Source organism: Pararge aegeria, chromosome 23, assembly GCF_905163445.1.
Source record: "Pararge aegeria chromosome 23, ilParAegt1.1, whole genome shotgun sequence".
In the NCBI taxonomy this organism is placed as follows: Eukaryota; Metazoa; Arthropoda; class Insecta; order Lepidoptera; family Nymphalidae; genus Pararge; species Pararge aegeria.
The window spans coordinates 7,862,896-7,885,451 of NC_053202.1; the positions used below are offsets into that span (position 1 = coordinate 7,862,896).

A 22,556-nucleotide genomic window follows, 5' to 3' on the forward strand; every position below is an offset into this window, starting at 1 on the left:
GCGATTGCACAATTTAGTAAGAGTAAAAGTTAGCCGTAAGATCTCTCGTTTAATGTCAACTGTCCAACATGTCGGGGGTCTTCCAATGGTGTTTTAGCTATTTGCCCTTCCTATTGCCACTCGTTGTATAACGGTAACTCTGGTTCTTCTTTGGATCTCCTCATTCCAGATTTGATTATGTAGAGATACTCCGAGCTCCTTTTAACGCTGAGTGACTCTGAGCCTTCTTTCGAGACCCATAGTCAGCGCTCATGTTTCGAAGCTATAAGTCATCTGGCAACACACATTGTTCGAAGACTTTGGTCTTGAGGCACTGAGGTATTTTGGTCGAAAATATGTTACGGGGTTTCCCGAACGCTGCCAATCCAAGATGGCTTCGGTGTCCTAGGTGTACGTATCCGTCGACAATTTCGAGTGCTCTAAACGATTACTAGACGACATATTGTTATGTCCCAAAAATTAAAATTATTATTTGATACGAATAATTTTTTTTTTTTTAAATAAGTTATACATATATTGAGAGAGAGAGAGAGAGTGGCTAGTTTTACTTTTATCTTATGTCATGATCTGATTTCTGTGTTAAATAAATAAAAAAGAAAAAAAACAGCTGGAGGAAATACTGAAATAGTTATTTGAAAACGCATAATATTATAATAATTAAAGAACTTGCACCAAACTTTCTCCCCCAATTGAAAGAGCTGAAAGTCATTGTACAAGTAGCAGAGACTGCAAGTGAGAATAAACCAGATCAAGAAGGTTGAGCCACAGGGCCCCTTGGTGTATATCTAACTGAGAAAACCTAAATGGGAAAATCGCTGCGTTCGGATCTAGCTGTTCTTGCTGGTATAATGTGAGTTCATCATTCCCGAGGACCTCTGGGGTTATAACCTATTTTAAGTAAACCATTATTATTTGCGCACAATATCAACGTTTTACTCACATTTAATTTCTATGTCAGTAAATATAAAGTCTTTGATGGAATAAACTTGGCGTAGGTTTGTTGTGGCAAACAATTATTTGCTCTACTTTTCACTGTATAAAGACGCAAGATTTCACTCTACTATACATTCGTTTGTTAGGTTGAACAGTTGTGAGTGCAAAATGAATTTTTTGAGAGTTTGTTTTTTCGTCTTCGCTATGATTTCGATGATGCTGGGCACTGCCAATGCAGCACCTAGCCCAAGGTGGAAAATAGTCAAGAATATTGTAAGTAATTATTCTCTTACCTTTTAGTCCTGAATAATTATCAACATGCAAAGAGCCAGAGAGGATCTGTAATGGGATATACATAATTGTGGGCTCAGGTAACTGATTCACTTTAGGAATAAAAGGAGATTACCTTACCGCTTTGAACCGAAAAGTGGCAGGCAAGACAGGTACCCATAACGTGTGTCGTCGTGAAAGTAAGTAAAATTTTAGATATTTTTTTATTAAGTTTACAACAATGTGTGATAATGTTGAAATGGACAGTAAGTTTTTTTTTTATAATAATAATTGACGGACAAAGGAGATGGCCCATCTGATGTTCATTGGAAAGCATATAAACAGGGCAACACTTCGCGTAGGGCATGTACAGAAAACGTCCTGCAAATGGCCGCCCTGTGACCGTCACCCTGAGGCGTTGGCGTTAAGCCTCTTGTGTCTGTAATTACAACGAAAACCAAACCGTTCAGATCAGAACACAGCATTGCAACTCAGAAACATCCTGTTATAATATTAAGGACTAGCTGACCCGAAAAACCTAGAAACTAATTGCAGCGCTACCTACCAGGTGGACCTGTTTTATTTCTAAACTATGTTATTCGCGGCCGTACGTGTTATTCTATACCCGTCGCAACTTCTAAGCGATAGCTTCAATTTGTATATTTTAAAACTGAATTATAATATTAATATTTAGTAGGATGATCGAACGCATGCATTCGATCGTTGTCCCATATGCCTCGCGACTTGCTGTTATCTGCGAAGAGTTATGTCCTTTATCTCCGACAATATTTATCAGATCTTCATTAAAATTAGACAGAACATGCTTGATAGTATACACTTTCAAATAAAAAAAGAATTGTAAAAATTTCTTGACCCGGTATATCAGCTACCACTATACCAAATTTTATTTAAAGTTCAGTAGTTTTCACGTGATGCCCGGACAGACAGACAGACAGACAAAAATTAAATAAAAATCTGTTTTGGACTCAGTGTCGATTATAAAGCACCCCCCGGTAAAAATTTTCAAAATATATTAACTGTACAGAAATATTCCAGTTACAGTTTTATTATAAGTAAAGATTACTTGAACGATAAAAAAGCTTGGGTGTGAATTGCTCTAGCTTCATAGTTTAATATAAATGTACTGTGAAATGATGATAACAATAAAAAAAATTACCCGGCTAAGTTTGTTGTGGGCTCTTCTTAGACTAGGGCGCGTTTGGAACCCTTGTAGCTTTAGGTTTAAGGTGGCGAACGAAGATATCACCATCCCCTTACAATTATGTAAACATATGTATGAACGCTTCATAAGTGCTTGTGATGTGTGCCTACATGAATAAAGAAATTTTGAATTTGAATTTGTACGTAGTTTAAAAATTACAATCAAAACAAATTGTTAAAAATTCCTTTCTAGTATCAAATAACAATTGGTATGTTCTGAACCCCGTTCGCGGCGACAAATTGACGCGTAGACAACATTTCTAGTGTCTTGTTATTATGATTTCTACGGTTAATAACTATCTATTGCAGCGAGGTTACTACACAATCGGTAATTTCGTAATGATTAAGTTACTTAGAAGCACGGGGCTCTGCATTCAGCTCTTACAAGATTGAAAAATAAATGTTAAATTGTGAATGATTGATCTTGGAAAAGAACAAATGCACAATGTTTTGCCGGTTGCGTCTCAGTAGAATCTAACTACTGAAACGGTGGTAGACACTATAGAGACAGATTTCACGTTTCAAAAGAAGACGTAGATTAGAGTAAGCCTTCTTGAAATAAATGAATTCTACATTTTTGTACTTTTTTCCTTACAGGATAGAATTGGCAATAACATTCGTAATGGAGTAAAAGCTAGTTCAGCTTCCACCCAAAGCGGGACCATCGCTAAAGGATAATTTAAAGCTAAGGTTCGAAGCTTACTACCATCGCTTAAAAATAGTATTATTTTAATAATGTTGACGGAATTTGACGCCCTTGGCCATACTTTTATCAATACCTTTCAGACAATTGACTTGATACAAGAATAATCACTGAAAATAGTCACTTTGTTAGCAAGATTCTAATTATTGTAGCTAAAGTTTCTATTGTTAATTATTTGGATTGTTTCCGAACAATAAAATACTTATGAATTGTTAATCAATATTAATTTGTATCTGTACAATATTCTTCCGGATACTTGCTTGACTGATTAGATGCGTAATAATTATGAATCTTAAACGTCACGGTAAGCAATATAAATCTGCTATTTAAAATCATACGGCTTTCGCTCTGACCTAATTATAAACTGACTTTTTAAACACACTGGAGTAGCAGTGCAAACGTCTAGACACATGAAAGTTATTGGCCCCATTTGTAAAGCCATTCTCTTGGTATTATAATAAAGTGCTTTTTATTTTAATCTATTGGAGATATAACAAAAAGACAGCTAAGTTTCCAGCGGTAATAATAGATGTTAAAGGCTTTTAGCGATGGTAGGCTTCTGAGTATATATTTTATATAATGGTCTTAAGTAAGTGCTCAATTTAAATATATTGTTACAACATGCTGTTTCATTTATTCTCCCTTTGTGTGTTAACTTCCTACTTGAGGGAAAAGGGTAGACATCAGCAACAAAGCTGTTCACTGCTGGACTAAAGGCCTCTCCCAACGGGAGGGTTTGCCCATAATCACCACGCTAGGCAGACGGATATCGCAGTATTACGCAGTATATGGCAGTAGAAGCATAAATGTACATATTTGAAAATTTAATTTATGTCCATAAAAATATAACAAAATTTAAAAAGAAAATGGACTGTAACAATATTTATATTAGGAGCAGAAATAAACTCGTTGTGCAGTTTACTAGGCTACACAAAGTTGCTAATTCATTCAAGGGCAATTGTATATTATTTTATAACAAATTACCAAATGAAATCTTTGAGATGTCTCTCAATAAGTTCAAAGTTAAAACGTAAGCTTACAGAAAAATCCTATCATAATATTAAAGATTACTTGAACGATAAAAAAGCTTGGGTGTTAATTGCTCTAGCTTCATAGCTTAATATAGATAAACTGTGAGATGGTGATAACCAAAAAAAAGTTACCCGGCTAAGTTTGTTTTGGGCTCTTCTTAGACCAGGGCGCGTTTGGAACCCTCGTAGCTTTAGGTTTAAGTTGGCGAACGAAGTTATCACCATCCCCTTACAATGATGTAAACAAATATGTATGAACGCTTCATAAGGGCCTGTGATAGGCCTACATGAATAAAGAAATTTTGATTTTTTTTTTAAATGGTCGCTGCTGCCTATTCTTTGTTATATTCCCTTAGTCGTCTCGTACGACACCCGAGGCAAGAGGAGGGTTGGTGGCAACTGTATTCTGATATGCATTCACCACACACAAAGCCTGTTTGCAAGGCAAACCTTGAACCGCTAGTACGTTGATCGTATCAGAAGTAGTGGGTGTATACGTGAGAAAGGCAGTGGAAATGTCAGTGGCTGTGGGGTGGCTGTTGCATGTGGTTGTGGCTAAGGGTACGGCTAAGGGTACGGCTGTGGGTGTGGCTGTGCGAGTGGTAGTGGGTGAGGGTTTGGTTGTGGCTCAGGAGGGGCAGTGCTAGTGATAGTGGAAGTAGGTCTGACTGTGGGTGTGGCAGTGCGTGTGGCAGTGGGTGTGGGAGTGGCTGTGGGAAAAGCTTTGGGTGGGCAGTCGGAGAGTCAGTGGGAGTGGCTGTGGTTTGGTTCTCTTTTCTTTCTTTCCGCGGGGAAATGCATGCGTTTGGCTATGGAAGTGGTAGGCGGAGTGGCAGTGGGATTGGCATTGGAGTACGTATAGCTGTGGGTGTGGCAGTAGGAGTGGGTGTGGGCGTGGGTATTGCAGTTTGTGTGGCAGTGGTTAGGTACACATTAATTAATGACACTAACATTGAGAATTGCCCGGGAATGCCCCGGCGCGGTGTAACCAAGCTTTATTCCGTAACGTATTAATAAAGTCAACAAATTTTAATATTTTAATAAGCTGCTTTTAAGTTTTGATAGGCCAATTTTGACATTTAACTTAAGTGCTGACGTAAGACTTTAAGACTAAACTTCGTAGGGCCGGCCGCATAATTGCTTTAATAATTAATCCAAAGTTATTCAATTTTATCAGTTTCAGAGACACGTTTTAATATAAAAATCCCTTGATATTCTAGAGAAGTTTTGATTAAGGTGCTTTATGTCTATGTTAACAATTTAAGTGAGTTTTCAATTTAAACTTCACTTAATTAGATTATTCTCAGAACGAGGAAGTAGTCGCCTACCATGGCCAAGTGCGGATTGTTAGACTCAACACGCCTTTGAGAACATTATACTCAACTCTCAGGCATGCAAATTTCCACACGATGTTTTCCTCCACTGTTAAAGGAAGTGATATTAAATTGCATAAAAGAAATAAATTTGTGAGAAATAAAGATCACAAACCATTTTTTATATTTATTTCTACCACAAGTTAGCCTTTAACTGCAATATTGCAGCCCGTTACCATATTAGACTGGTGATATCACCAGTCTTATATGGTAACGGGCTAACCTGCTAGGTGTATGACAGAGTTACATTAAACTCATACCTCGGGTTATCACTACCGGTACTCATAAATCGGTTTCTACGGCGACATCGTACCGGAACGCTAAATCGAGAACGCTAAACACCAAGCGGCACGACTTAATTGGTAGGGTGATAACTATCCATGGCCGAATCCTCCCACCAGACTAGACCAGAGTAAATTCAGAAATAGTAAATTCCCAAATTTCCCCTGCTGGAGATCAAACCCGGGACGTTCTACTTAAGAACACAGCGCTCGCCACTGCGCCAGGGCGGTTGCGATATTGCACGTTTTCAGTAATAGCTCTCGATAGTGCTCTAACTGTCGAAACTTCAGAAAGAAAACGGAAGGCCATTATTTTGAAGGCAATAGTAAGAGACTTTGTGTGTGTTTTACGACGAATACAAACGTCTATAAAACGAGTAAAAAACCTTCTTTTCACAAGCTTGTTTGATTGAATTTTCTGTTTAGATCGGAAAATAATGTCGACAGGAAGTTTTAATTAAACAAGTTTTTGATATTCATTCGATTGTTTTTGGAATTTGTGGAGATTAAAAATTAGACGTATTATTTTTTATTTTTTATAAAGTGTGGTAGTAGGATGTCGCTTTATTATAATTTTTTTATGGTCATTCTTTTTACAAAAATCAGTTACATCGCAGCAATAAATACTAACGTAAGTTAAACTAGCCCATACTCGGCGAAGATAGGGCTTTTGTTAGAGATTGCTTGCAGAAATAAGGCAACCTTTGCACGCCTAAAACTTTATGCAAATTTGTGTTATCCGGTTAAAAACTTTAACTGCCTCCGTATAGTAGTTACTATTTTTCTCTAATAACAGATCAAGGGTTCGGATTACCGATAATAATTATCCACAACACATAATCTTTAAATATATATTTCTTGTGTGCGTGTGTATGTCACTGAACTCCTCCTTAACGGCTGGACCGATTTGAATGAATTTTTTGGTATGCGTTTGGGTGGCACCCTGGACGGTTTAGATTCACAAATCAGCCCGACAGATGGCGCTGGGGTCCGCTAGTATTTAGTAATAGTCCTCAGTTAAAGATAATTATAATAAATTATAGGTTTCACAAGGGGCCAAGTTCGAATCCCAGCACGCACCTCACTTTACTGTTATGTGCGTTTCAAGTAATTAAAATATCACTTGCTTCAACGGTGAAGCAAAACATCGTGAGGAAACCTGCATGCCTGAGAGTTTTATATAATGTTCTCAAAGGTGTGTAGAGTCCGCCAATCCGCACTGGGCTAGCGTGGTGGACTACGGCCTTAATCCCTTCTCAGTAGAGGAGACCACAGTAGTGGGCCGGCAATTGATTGATATGATAATATTGACGATGATTATATCAGTTAGGTCTAAGTTTAATTTAATATTTAATTAATCATATTTATTCCAGAGTTTCCATATAAGTGATCTGTTTAATGCCGGTCATAAAACGATGATTCATTTAAGGGTGAGTTTAAAAGTTTTGTAAACAGACTACCGCAATCATTACCAACCCATTGCCGTAGATAAATAAATAAATAAATATACTACGACAATACTTTTATATATATAAATTTTAATATATATATATATTTTGATTTAGTTTAGTTTTTAATTATTCTATTTATGTTATAGTGTAGTGTGTAGTGATGGGTCATAGATACCAAATAAATAAATAAAATAAATAAATAAATAAATACACACATCGCCATCTAGCCCCGAGCGTATTATTATAACCCGTAGGGTAGCTTGCAATTACTGCTGTCAAACGTCACTTTTGTTTATTTATAGTATGGAAAAGTTGACATCAGTGATTGCAAGATTTATGCCCGTCGCAAGCCTGTTTCGAGATACGTAATCAGCCCGCGAGACGAGCTGTCACAAAAAGCTATATTACTATTGAATGTATGGAATAAAACCTCCATCCTATGAGCCTAACGTTGAGTCTTGATTATCAAACTTTTTCAGATACCACGTCATATAAAGCCAGAGACTGAAAATATAATAACTCATGTTTTAAGAGCACTAAAACAGAAATACCCGGATGTGAATAATAAAGGTACAAAACAGGCATGGAATAATAAAAAGGTGATGCGAATTTTGAAGAAGAAGTTACAATTGTATTTGAGGAACGTAAAAAACCGAGGGAACTAGCAAATAAACTTTTCTTTTATTTAATTTGTGTGTAAATTTGTACCTTCTTCCACTAAATTTTATTCAATTTTGTTCATCTATTGTTAGCCAACCATAAGTTATATTCGGAACATCTTTGCTCTGAAAATAGGACGACAATTTAGACGACTTCCCTGGCGCAGTGGTTGTGGTTTCTAGTCCAAAGTTCCGGGTTCTATCCCGGCAGACACATTTGAGAATTTATAATTTCATAATTTTCTCTGGTCTGGTTTGGTGGGCGGTCGTGGTTAGTTACCATCCTAATGATAATGACATGCCGAAGGCTCTTTAGCGTTCCGGTACGACGTCGCGTTGATACCGAGTGGGGGTATGGGTTTAATATCACTGACATACCCTAGCCAGTCAGCTCGTTACCATCTTGCTGCGTAATCACTTATCATCAGAGGAGATTGCAGTCAAGGGCTAGTTTGACTGGCTGTTGCCCGCATTCTTCGTCCGTATTACGGTTATTTCGAATCTCGTGGGAACCGTTATCTTTCTGGGATAAAAATTAGCCAATATAAACCTCCAAATCAAGTAGATTGATTGCTATTACTAGTATTGACTTATTAGTACTTCCTTGTCATTGAACAACCAAATATAATTGCAATAAAGAGCTTAGCCTAGCTTAGCTTAGCTGGACAAGGTATAAACCCTGGACACTATACTGAAGACGCTACAGTCGCTATAAAGACTGACATCAATGCATGTAGTATTAATTTCGGCATCGGCAGTGGGGGAGCCGTAGTAAGAGGTGACTGGTAATTTTCTCTTCTTGCTCTGTCAAGAATACTTGCCATTGTTCGGTATTACCAACACTGAGAGCAAATAGTTCTTCTTTTTTATGTATCTGAACAACAACACACGACACAGCTTTAACAGCAGCCCCACGATTTTTTTGCCTTCGTCTAATACTAACATTAAAGACTGATATAAATACATATAGTACTGATATAAATAAATACATAATTTCGCCATCGGCAGTTAAAGAGCCCGTAGTGGTCACAGCGCTCAGGCCGTCATTGCCGGAGAGTTGCAGGTTCAAATCCTACCGGTTCCAAAAAAATTTACATGAATTTTGAATTAATAAAATTGACATTTCCTCCAAGTGTTCCTAAACACTACAAAAATTTAAAAAATATACTAAAGAGGCAAATAAATTACAGAGACTTTTGAGATAATGCATGTTTAATCATTCATTTTAATGTGTACGATAATATCAACTGGTTTTCCTTTCCCGTCGCTTTCCTTCGAATTTGACATCTTTGAGTCCGTCAGGACATCGTTGAGCGTAGTCTTAACAAACCTCCTGTTACTTTTGTCCTTCCTTCTCTTCTTTCTTTGATTCTTCTTCTGCGTTAATTTGATGGTGTTTTTAGAAGATAAAGCCTTTTTATTCTTTGACACCTTCTTGTTTTTCTTTTGTCGTCTTTTTCGAAATTCTTCGAATTCTGTCTTTTCTTGTTCTATGCTCTCAGTAGGGTCCCTTTGATGCACTTGCGTATCCTATTGCAAAAAAAAAAATACATAGAAGTAGAGTTTTTTGTGACACAGCTCGTAGTGCTACTGTCAATCATATTTTACATACAAGCCGGAAAGCCCGGCTTGCGTTACAATAAATCTCCTAAAATAATTTATGCTGGATAGGAATGAGGAAATAAACTATAATATTAACTTTGACACAACTGTGTATGCACAATGAGTATAAAAACACTACGGCTCAAGGTGTGGAAGCAACCGGCCCACAGAATTACACTGTGCGATATTCGAACGCAGCGGTACGGAATATCCCGAACGCAGCGAACTTCCGAGTGGCGGCGATAGAATGCCAAAATATCACAAACGCTTGCCCATCTTCAAAACCCCAGGAACCCTACGCTCTTCAGACTGGAACGAAGCAGCATTGCTTTGTTCCAGTCTGAAGTGTTGCTCTGCTCCTAGGCGATGGTTTTCCATGAAATTTCTGGTGATCCATTAATTATTGCAATAAAAAAATATATTTATAAAGTCAAAGTTAAATCTTTCTATAATTAAATGCCACCAGTTTCCCAGTAGGTGGTATTGCAGTGAGGCGATTTTGTTCATTTTCTGTATCTTGACAGATCTTGACAAATGCTACAAAATTTCCAAGCGTGCCCTGGTAAAAGAATCCCCCTCTCGTGTATTGGTACTTAAATAATTAATCTTACCCGTAATTCTTGAATATGCCGTCTTTCCCAACTTCCAAAAAATGAATTTAAGGGTATTATTTCATTATTTTTAGCTTGCACCTGTAAGTAAAGTTATATCAAGGATTTTGTTTATGTTGCAAAAGCCAAACTGGCTTTGACTGAAGCTTAAATAATATATATATATATATTATCATATATATATATCATATATGTATATATATATATATATATATATATATATATGTATATATATAAAAATCATATATGTATATATATATATATATATATACATATATGATTTTTTTTTAAGTAAATATAAATCTACTACGACAATACACATATAGCCATCTAGCCCCAAAGTAAGCTTACCTTGTGTTATCGGTACTAAGATAGCTAATGTTTTTTTTTTTATGAATTCAATACACACAAATACTTATAATATACAGATAAACACCCAGACACTGAAAAACATTCATGTTTATCACACAAACATTATCCAGTTGTGGTAATCGAACCAACGGCCTTCGACTCAGAAAGCAGGGTCACTGGCCACTGCGCCACTCGGCCGTCAGAATTAGAAATAACCAAGGAAGATAATACAAATATGGTTCATATCATTTTATATCAAGCTTAAGACTAGCTTGGTTTTATATTTCAAGATAAAAATTAACTTAATAATAATGCAAAATCATTTACTTACCTTATTTTCAAAGCTTATATTAATGAATACGCAAAGAAAGGAGCTGATTACGAGTTGAATGTTCTTCATTTCAAGTAGCTAATGTTCAAACAACTGTACCACCAAGAAAGCGATTAACATAAAGGCAAACATTTAACTGTTTACAAAACACACATGTTACTACGGACATAGTTTTCGTTTTCCTTGTAGTCTTAAGAAATTCAATCATTTTTACACGCTTTATTTTAGCTTCACTTGTATGTTTGTAACCGACTTCTTTGTTACGTCTTAATTAAGACTCGTTGTTAAAATAAATATCTTTTGGTACCTAATGCAACCCCACTCAATCGACCGCAACGCCACGCGTATTGAGTCAAATAAAATCTTAGTATTTCGTATAACTACACTACGATTTTATTGAACTGAACCTCTCGAAACACGTTACCAACACCCATTAAGTCATGTTTTCGAGGGGTATCAACATCGTCAGTATCATAAACATACATGTTAATAGACAATTTATTATATTTGCAATTAGTATAATAATCATTTAAACGTTATATATTCGACGTATGGGGACGGATCTTAACTCGAATGTACTATTATGTGTTTATAATCTAGGTACTCATATATCAATGATACTAAATAAAAGGCAAGATATACACCATTTTGAGGTCGGTGCCATGTAAAATACTATATACTTTGTACACCGTTTGCTAAATAATATATTTATATAATTCCAATTTGCAAACATAATAATAATTACAGATTATTATATAATACACTAGCTGTTGCCCGCGACTTCGTCTGCGTTTACTTTTGTTTTTAAAGTATTCAGTATCGCTAAGCCTTAAATGAGTATAGTAGTATATATATCTATATATATATATAACACGTGACTGTCAATTAATTATAGACAAATAATTTGCAATAAAATAAAATTGCGACTATAATTAAAGATCCAAGCTATCCTATCTCTTAAGTTGGACCAGACTGCTCACGGTGTGCCAATTTAATTTAAAATCGGTTAAGTAGTTTAGGAGTCCATCGCGGACAAACATCGTGACAGGAGATTTATATATATTAAGATTATTATTTACAAAAAATATAAACCGTCTAACTGTTCACAAATGGGCGTGGTACCCGAAGTGCTGGCACTATTGCCCTATTGAATTGCTAGACTTAACCGTTGGGATAAAAATAAGCGTCACCAGACGTCAAGACCAATTGTAATACAGATAAATACAGCTTTTATATTTGGAATTACTTTGTAATTTTTTTTTTAATCTTTGCTGATGGTAGCAGTTTCTTTTAGTTTAAATATTTCTTATGTTTCTGTATTATAAATAATTGATCTTTTGTACGCCACTGATATTTAATATAAATAAAACAGAAAACAGTCTATGTGACGTAGAAATAAACCTGCGACGTATGAGGTTACCTCAGTAAAATATGTACTCATGAAAAACCAGTCCTTCTGGATTTAACACTATCAGCAGACAGCTGCGGAAGGAGACATAAAAGCCGCTGACCCTCCTACGCAGCCTGGCGGCTTTTTATCGGCGGCTTTCATTTTAGACCCGATTGACAAACATCTATTTTAGCGCTCGATGACCTTTAGAAAGGTCACCTTTAGAACATGACATAATAAAATTTGTGTGGAATAATATTTTTTTGGTCAAAATTCTAAAATTCGTTTAGAATATGGCCTTTTACTGTTTAGTTGAAGTTCATGATAGCTTGGCAGCGTTCTTCTCATATGTTGGTCAGCGTACATCTGAACATAAAGAAATAAGAACATTGAATGCCTGATTGTCAATTTAAATTTTGAAATAAATTTTATAGCGTCACTTACTTCGCTCTTGTTTCCATGGTTGTGAAAATCTTGAAGTTTTCTTTCTAAATAATTAAGCTTGTCTTGATAAAACTGTCTCTTTTCAAGGGTCAGTAAATGTTCTTCCGGCCGCATAAGTGAGTCTTCATTTTGAAAACCAGTTGTTTTTTCGCCTTTGCTATTTTGATTAATTTTATTTCCATGTTTATTAAGTATTTCTAGTAATTCCTCGTTATCATAAGTAAATGAATTGTCTTTTAGATTACCATCCATCAGGTTCACTTTCATAGAGTTTGTATTTGTGTTTTTGTATGGTTGAATATTTGGTATAGTTTTATTGTTATGAACTTCAACAAGATTTTTTTCTCTTAAAGAGATGAACTGCTGTTCATTTTTACTAGAACTTTTATTTTCAAGAAAGTCAGTGAGGCTTAAAGTTTCATCTGTTGCTTTATTTATGTTACTATTAATTTTTGGCATAAAAGCTTTCTCTGCAAATGCGTTATATATTTTCCGAATTTTATGATCCAGTAATTTTTTTCTATCGCAGGCTAGTTTGACATACTTAGCTTCTTCTTCTAGTTTATTTAACAAGTTAATTAATTTGTTGTTAGAATCTCCGTTTGAAATGTTTGTATTTTGTGAGGAAATATTATCATAAACTATTCTTCGCCTTGTAAGCTCCATGAAATTATTCTGTTTTGAAGGTGAAGTTATACTGGAGTCTTCTACATCATCGTTTAGCGTCAACTTTGTCATATTTGAACGTCGTCTTATATTTAAGTATTTTGACACTAGATAACGTACATTGGAGAAATCTTTCCTCGGTCTTACATCCTTTTTAAGATTTTTTGTTAATGCACTTTCAGTCATTAGTTTTCTTGGAGGCAATTCAAATACTGATGGTTTTAAAAATACACTTCCCCTTAGGTCGTGTCTCTGAAATAAAATTTTGTTAAATATTTCTTAACTCGAATTCACTGGCTGAGTTTATATTAATACTATGTATAATATAATATATAGAGTGCGCGAAGTGTAGGGTCGAAAGAGTATTTTATTAGTTTGTGCGCAAAATTTAATCTTACCCTCAAACGAGTATAATCTAGGTGATCTAGATGTAATTCATTTGTGCTTGTGTTGCAATTACTTCCATTTTTTCTGAAACACCAATAGCAAATTAATTATATTCTTTTACTTTAATGAATTTATATTGACAAAAAGGTAGAGCAGGACAAAGGAAGGGATGTCTTGATTTGTGATAGAAAATACGTGTAAAGGAGTGGATAGTGAGATGAAGGCTAATAGAAGTAAGAGGAAGAAGAAAACATGTTGTGCCGACCCCACTTAATGCGTGTTTAGCAAGAAGATGTTGTTAGTTGATTTTTTTATAATTTATTTTTTATATATGTAGCGGACTGACTGCTCAGTATCCTCTGGTATCTTCTATATATTTTACAGGCCAGGGCATTAATTCGGTGTAAAGCTGAGGTATAAAACTGAGGTAATTTCTACTTCTTGCTCACTTTTACTCTTACTGAATTTTATGATAGCAGATATTACCGAAATTCTATGTTGAGCTTGGATGGGACATTTTCCACAGTGAATATCGGCAAAACTACTACGGGAGGTTTCTTCTCTATACCGTTGCACGAACTCGCTGGAATAAATAGAAATATTTCATAAATCTCACTCTTCTCAGTCGGTGTATACTTACTTTCATAGTTCAAAGATGCTTTTTAATGCCCTTAAAGCTGTACAAAGCCTTGTTTATTAACCGAATTTCTTTATACAAGTGACTTGTACAGCTAAGTTGCAACGTGTTTACCAGCACAGAACTTTTGGTGCCGATCTTCGTGGCAACGAAAGGGTGCAGAGTGGTTTTTTTTTTTTTATTGTTTCATGGACGAAGGTTATTTCCTTTAGTGCCACATTTACAATACAGTTTGTAATGAAGATCTGGCGTATCGACGTCTCCTTGTAAGATTTGGCATTAAATTTAACAACTTTCACCACTGCGTTCTCATTAGTATAAATATGAATGAATGAATGAATACACTTTTATTGTACACCAAAGAAAAAAAGTAGTTACAGAGATATAAATACATAGCAAGAGAGTACAATTTGGTGACCTTATCGCTACATAGCGATTTTTCCCAGGCAACCAATGGCGTATAAGGAAAAAACATAGAAATGATAGGCGGTGCAATAAATAAGATTTAAAATTATACAAATATATAAATATATTACATATAAATACCAATAAAATATAAACATACATGAAATCACCCACAATTAATGTAAACTACTAACAATCATATACAACATATATAAATATGTAAATATATAACATAAATACCTATATAAATATATAACATATAACATCCTCAATTTATATGAAATACATAAATAATTAAAATTAAAATGATCCGCTTCAGCGATGTTCGGCGGATAGAGACAAAAAAAAATGCTTAAATACATACGTAGTTTCCTACCACTTTCGTAGCATAAGCAGTCCTCGTCCTCATCATAGCCAATAGGGCAGCCGCATTTGACGGTATAACCTACTTGAGTGGGGGCATCAGTCTTATATACCCGGTCTTTCCTCGGTGTAGTATGGAGCCTTGATGATAGGTTGCAGACGACGCGAACGACCTGAAAAATCCCGCCATATTGTTTATTCATATTTTCTTAAGTTATAATTAACGCACCAAGCAGATGATAAGTTTTGACAGTTTGCGTGCGCAGTGGGCAGCAACCCAGCCTTCTGAGTCCAAGGCTGTGGGTTCGAATCCCAAAACTGAAAAAATGTTTGTGTGATGAACATGAATGGTTTTCAGTGCCTTCATCTTTTTTACAATTTTATGTGCGTTTTGAGATATTAAAGATTACTTTTTTCACCAATCACCAAACCTCTCTTCAACTTTGGTGGAATACGGCCAAATCCCTTCTCACTCTGAGAGGACACCCTTGCTTGCTTTATATCGGGCATTTAGTGGCCTTATAATGATAAAATATTATTATATTCAAAAGGTATACATTACATTGTGTATTAAATCCACTTTGTGTTCTACAGATGCATGAAAAGAATATTCCTTGAAGACGGATATGCCGCAACCAACGTGTGTAACACGGCCATGCACGAGTGCCAAAAATGCATTGGATCCTAAATGTTTCGGCCTGAAATTGAAATTCTTTATTTGAAAAAAAAGTGTAGACACTTTATAGTGTCAGGTATAGGTAAAATAAAATTAAACTATTTTAATACAGGGCTACAGGGCACGTGACAGACCCACATAGAGATGGGGTTAAGGCGGTTGTCAACCACGCAGGCGCAGTGCTGATTGGTAGAATTCACAGACCTTTCAGAACATTATGGGGAACTATCAGGATAATACCATTTGACTACCATGAAACTAGTTAAATAAGGAAGGGATTACAATTACGATAGGGTATTACATGATTCATTAGGAAGAATACTTTTGCTTTGTAGTAGTAGTAGACTACGCTTCGGAGACGTGGACCCTGAGGGAGACTGAGAAGAAAAAAATAGATGCTCTAGAGATGTGGTGCTGGAGGAAAATGTTGGGAGTGACCTATAACATGTTTCGTGCTAATGAATCTTTTCATGACGAACTCAGCATCAAACAGCGCCTATCTTCTGCAGTTTAAGCGCGAATTCTTAGTTTCTTCGGTCACGTGTCCAGGCGTAATGACGTGTCCATTGAGCGTCTTGTGGTTCAACGGAAAGTAGAAGGTACCAGAGCGCGCGGTAGATCACTGATGAGACGGACCACGTGAAGGCCAGAATCGAGGCTCCTCTACATGAATGCGCAAGAAAGGCAACCGTTAAAGAAGAGTGGCGAAGGATTGTAAAGCGAGCCACAACACCCACATCACGACCACGACCAGTCTGTCAAGACTGTAACGACAAAGAAGCCCTTTTTCTGACATAGCTCGTCCAGGGAAATACTACCGCCTGGTTTGTTTGCCGCCAAGCATGTGTTCTCGGCTGGTCATGGTTGCCGAGAAAATATCAGGTCCATTAACCTCAGGCGTAGGTCTTAAGCCAGCGATTAAATCGCCATCAACGCCCTTCAGAACGGAACACAGCGTTGCTTCTTGGCGGCAGAAATAATCATGAGCACTTCTTCGGACAAGCTTTGTTACAAGAACCTATACTACTACAAAAACTTCCCTTCCCCCACCGATTTTGTCGAGTCCTGAGGCTTAACTTCTGGTGAGTTTTGCGCTCACCCTAAGCCCCCGAAGACGCTATGGTTATCAACTACAGTCCATCTATAACAACAGGTGTAATAACGTTGGAGAATAGATTATAAATATTATTCCTTACCATATATCATCAGCCTCTGTGATGTCCTCAGGGTGAACAGATTGTTTAGTTCTGTACCACGATCTTAACATTGAGTGAATGCCGTATTTCACTTTCTCCAAACTGAAACCTGTGTAGTTGAATAGTTTTCTGGCGTTGATTGGTATCCAGTTTTCATCGAAGCGGGTTAAGCCCGCCAATTGAGCCGGATCAGGGAACCTTTCTTAAAGAATACCAATACATCATATTATATTTATTTTCTTAAGCATATTTTCTTCATTAAAAAACCGTTCCAGCACTTACTATAAGAAATGTGCCGTCTCCTAGAATGAAAGGTGTTTAGGCCACGCGGGCCAAGTCGGATTGGTGGATTGTTGTACTACACATGCCTTTGAGAACATTATGATAGACCATTGGGTAGGACTTCGACTCCACTGTCGGGGGGCCGAGTTCGAAATCCAGCACGCACCTCTAACTTTTCAAAGATATGTACGTTTTAAGCAATTAAAATATCACTTGCTGAAGCAAGGAAACTATCGTGAGGAAACCTGCATGCTTGCGAGTTCTCCATACTGTTCTCAAAGGTGTGTGGAGTCCACCAATCTGCATTGGGACAGCGGGGTGGACAACGGCCTTAACAGGAGGGGTTAACATTGTGGGAGGGGCATGGTAATGGGTTGATATTATGATGATGACGATGAATTATACTTACTGGTAGCTCTGCACATGTCAACACTTATAATACATGTGTTAGCCCACACCTGGGCTAACGTGGACAGTTCGGGATCCCACTGCTGAAGCAATTAAATGAATATGTTACTATATATTATATATAATATATTACTTTACTTATATCTAGTACAACTTTATACTTCTGGAAAACTTTTCGTGAGACAATGTAGCTGTAGATGGGAGAGGTATAAAAGAATTATTCGTCTAAGTTTGTTAGAGGCTTCTTTTCAGACCAGGTCTCTTTTGGGAACCTCGGTGCTTAAGTTTTTTTTTTATTACACTAAAAGTTAGCCCTTGACAGCAATTCCACCTGGTGGTAAGAAATGATGCAGCCTAAGATGGTAGCGGGCTAACCTGTTAGGGAGTATGGCAGTTATATTTAAGCCATACCCCTAATCGGTTTCTACGCGACCTCATACCGGAACGCTTAATAGCTTAGTGGCACGTGTTTGTCGGTAAGGTGGTAGCCACGGCCGAAGCCTCCCACCAGACAACGATTTTTATTAATATAGTTATCACCATCTTCTCACCTGACTAATTTCGTTAAACATCTACTTAGGCAGTTTGAAAGTCCTAAAGAAAGTCCAGAAGAAAGAAAGAAAGTAATTTTATGGTTGTGCGCGTGTTTTGTCGACCTCCTGGCGCAACTGCTGTGAATTTAAGTCGGCCCCGGGTTCGATTCCCGGCAAGGCAGGAATCTTTTTGAAGAATTTATAATTTCTGAATTTTCTCTGGATTGGTCTGGTGGGAGGCTTTGGCCGTGGTTTGTTACCACCCCACCGATGTGCCGCGAAGCGATTTAACGTTTCGGTACGGTACGGTAATATTACTGCCATACTTCCTAACAGGTTAGCCCGCTACCGCTCTTAGACTGCATCAGCGTGAGATAGCAGTCAAAAAATTTATTTTTCTAAAAAGAACACCTTATTAATACGACTGCTGTTTTTAAGATGATGTTACGGCAAACTATTTTCTTGTTTTTATGTGTCGAGTTTCTGTTTATAATGACCTTAGAACATAAATTACGGAACTCCTCAATGGCCATGCGAAAATCATAAGCATTCAGAGTTACACTGTAGCAAACAATAAAGTTTCAAAATAACTTGTGGAAATCGGTTTCGGTATTCGATTGGTACGAAATTAGGGCTTATAACTGAGGCGCCTTCGGTCCATTTTGCTCTGACGTTCCAGATTTTCGATACATAAAAACCATTAACACTTGTGGGGTGTAACAATATCGTATATAAATCTCCGTACAAGAGCTCAACACTTCAAATAGCTTTACAAGAATTCGGTTGACTCTCATGATACTCCAATGACGTCCTTAACGATCCCGAAGATCTGTCAACTACAGATAATTCATGACAAGGGGCAGTGCACACTTCCAAAAACCCGGCGGAAACCAAACAAACAAAATGGCCGGTCATTTTCGAGCCTCCTAAGACCCTATGTCGGAGTTTTTGGGGCTTGCTCCAATACTAGACGACTCTGCGAGTTTGCTGTAATCTCTGGTTTACTGCTTACGATAGGTATTCAATCCATCTGATATTGTAACTAGTTTGGATGTATGTTTGTAACTCAATAAAGCCTGAAAGGCATGTGTTCAGGTATCTTACAACAGGCTTGCGACAGGCATAAATCTCGCGTTTTTTTCTGTATGCATTATAAAAGAAAGTGACGTTTGACAGCAAAGATTGCAAGAATTACGCCTGTCGCGAGCCTGTCGTGAGACACGTTATCAACCTGCAGATCTGGATTGAATTAAGCACAGAAATAAGTTTTACTGGATTAACATATTGACTACTTTTTATCCCGTAATTGTTTTTCGATTTTTACAGAGCGTGAGATCGTCATTTTTGCATTGTGATAGTTCAGGGGTTAGACAATAACATAGGCATCATCATCAATAGCCCGTGACAGCCCACTGCTGGACTAAAAGCCTGGCCCAGCTGGAGGATTTTCCCACAAGTGGGCAACACTGGTTATCGCGAAATAAAGAACCAAAAGCGAACTACAGCGCCGAATCTAACTTGCAGGGTTAAAATGAGTATGAGTAATGTGTATTTGACAATCTCCATGGTGCAGTGGTTTTAAGTTTGAGGTCTCGGCTTCGACTCCCGCATTTTGAAATTTAATGATTTCTGACCACCCTACCGACAAAATGTGCACCAAAGAGATTTAGCGTTCCGGTAGGCTGTCGCGTAGAAACCGATTAGAGATATGGGTTTTAAATAACTGCCATGCTAACCCTTTACCATCTTAGAATACATCATCAGTTACCATCAGGTAAGGCTAACTTGTAGAGGAATAAAAAAAAAGAATTCTGTGTACGATCAGTCATTTAACTCTTGTTCAAACAGACGTGTTTAATGGTCGATTGCAGTTAGGAAATAAATTTAAATGACAGATAGGACGCAAGTCAGACGTTTCGCTTGTACTTCTCATAAAAGTGAAGTATTTGTTATTAAAAAAAAAGTAAAATGGCCTTACTAATCGATACATCCCATAAGCTCTTGGTAGAGTTAGATTTGCAAGTCCAATCGTCCTGCCTTTAGCTGATCTGCCTCTTATACTAGAATAAAAGTTTCATCATAAAAGTTTCATCATAAGACTTTCTTCCAATTGTATATAAGACGTGTATATATTATCTTCCTACTAATATTATAAAAGTAAAAGTTTACGAGGGTATATGGATGAATGGATGTTTCGTACTCTTTCACGCAAAATCTACAAAAAACATATGACTGTAGTTTGGAATGGAGATATACCCTGGATTAACACATGACATTTATTGCATGGCATGGCATGGCATTATTGTAGTTAGTAAATATAGTATGTATGTTTCAGTACGTTTTTTTTTTTTGCACCGTCCACTTTTAAACATTATTTATTTATTAATAAATAATTTTATATCGGCTCCGTACGCTCGGGTTGCCTTTTAAAGATCACTATTAGCAATACGCCTTTGCACCCTAGCACTGAGTATCTACTATTCCAGTTTTCTTTGCGTTTTTCCTTCTGTTGAAATAAAGGTTTTTCTATTATATTCTTTGGCATTTTAACCCGGATTAAGCTGTCCCGATCTCCTTCCTTTGCAGCGCTGGAACCTAAACACTTCGCTGGGGTGGTTGACAGATGTCTAGGAAGTACACAACCGGTTCCCCGGGTTCCCCGGGTGTCTAGTAAAACCAACAAGAGTGATGTGCCGTGATGGTGTTTAGTTCTCTTACGTTTAGTGTTTACTCCCATTCAGAGAAGGTCCCGTAAAACCTCCGTCTCGCCGTTGGGATAGAGATAGCATTAAAGCTTTTAACAACGAACAGTAAAAAAAGGCGTAGTAACCCCTTTTTAGCATTGTTTATTAAGTACTAGGTGTTGCCCGCGACTTCGTCTGCGTTTGATTTTGTTTTTTTATTTGGCATTAAATTTAGTTGTAGATCTAAAAAAAATTAAAGTATGTAGTATCGCTAAGCCTTAAATGAGGAAGGAGAAAAATAATTATTTAAATCGGTTATAATTTTTCGGAGTTATGGTGTAAAATCGACAAACACTCATCCCCTCTCCCAAAGGAACCGAGCTTAATGTCGGGATAAACAGTACCCTACATTACTTCTAACACTTTCAAGAATATGTGTACAAAGTTTCATGAGGATCGGTTAAGTGGTTTTTGCGTGAAAGCGTAACAAACAAACTTACATTCACATTTATAATATTAGTAGGTATAGGGATAGTAGGGATGAACACGCAACTCACAGGTTAAATAAATCAAGAAATAATTCAGCGTATTCTGAGGTGATAGATACGTTTCTTGTACCAACGCAGAGTGGCCCCATCGCTCTATTCTGTAAATAAAAAACACTTTTTAAGTAAATAAATAAATCTATATATATAAAAGAGAAAGTGTGTAGGTATGTTCCGTATAGGTTCCGAAACGGCAGGTACGATTACAATGAAACTTTCAGGGAATCTCCGGATTGACCTGGCGAGTAATCCTGTAAAGTTTGGTGACGATCGGAGCACTCCTATTTTTGAACTGTCAAACTGTCAAATACAGCTTTTATTTACAATGATGATATTCTATTGTGTACATGGGTGTAGATAATGATCTTCACCCGCTCGAGAAGAGAATAGAAGAGAATGAATACGTAGAGAAATAAATGATTTAATATATTATGAGACTTAAATAAAAAAAATAATGATGTAAGTTTATTGTTTAAATAAAATAAAGCAAAATCTAGCTCGGCGAAGCGGGCTGGGTACGCTATTACTATATGAAAATACACATATTGTTATACATACCTACATATGTTGTACTACCCGTGTACCTACTATAACGACTGATGAATACTTTTATGAATAACTAGCTGTCCCAGCGAACTTCGTATCGCCTAACAATTTTGTTTTCATGAATACTATATTTCAATACTTTATATCCTATTCCGGACTAAGCGTAGGTAAAAAAAGTATCATTAAAATTGGTCCACTGTTCTTGAGTTATAAATGGTGTAACTAACACAACTTTCTTTTATATATATAGATATACATATCGGCGCAACGACATATGAAGTTGCTTAATAGATTATTTTAAAAACTAAATTGATTCAAGTTTAATCGTAATTGTTTTGCTCATGATTGAAGATGTGGAAACAATAGGAATCATATTTGCTCTTATTAATGACTCCTAATTTCCAAACCATGTACTACAACTTGGTTTGGAAATTAGAAAGCTTAGTAGGTGTATAGGTGCGTAGTATAAATCCATTTTTAAAAAGATTTAGGGGTGGCAAACGTGACATAATATACTCACGGGATTAAAGTGCGTGCACATAATGTGAGTGCCCTCAGGACACACCCCTAACCGCAT

The 22,556-nt window shown here is 36.7% G+C and overlaps 1 protein-coding gene and 1 long non-coding RNA gene across 2 annotated transcripts; one reads left to right on the top strand and one right to left on the bottom strand.

The window, feature by feature from the left end:
* The first annotated feature begins 7,197 nt into the window (after nt 1-7,197).
* Nucleotides 7,198-7,952, top strand: LOC120634048. Its single transcript, XR_005659231.1, has 2 exons — nt 7,198-7,242; nt 7,743-7,952. It is a non-coding gene; the product is annotated as an uncharacterized LOC120634048 (long non-coding RNA).
* Nucleotides 7,953-9,122: 1,170 nt separating this feature from the next.
* LOC120634330 lies at nt 9,123-10,962 on the bottom strand. The gene is made up of 3 exons (XM_039904840.1): nt 10,818-10,962; nt 10,136-10,216; nt 9,123-9,452 (listed from the first exon to the last, which is right to left on the bottom strand). The coding sequence occupies exons 1-3, from the start codon at nt 10,884-10,886 to the stop codon at nt 9,135-9,137; spliced, it is 468 nt and encodes a 155-aa protein (XP_039760774.1). The 5' UTR covers nt 10,887-10,962; the 3' UTR covers nt 9,123-9,134.
* Between the last annotated feature and the right edge of the window lie 11,594 nt (nt 10,963-22,556).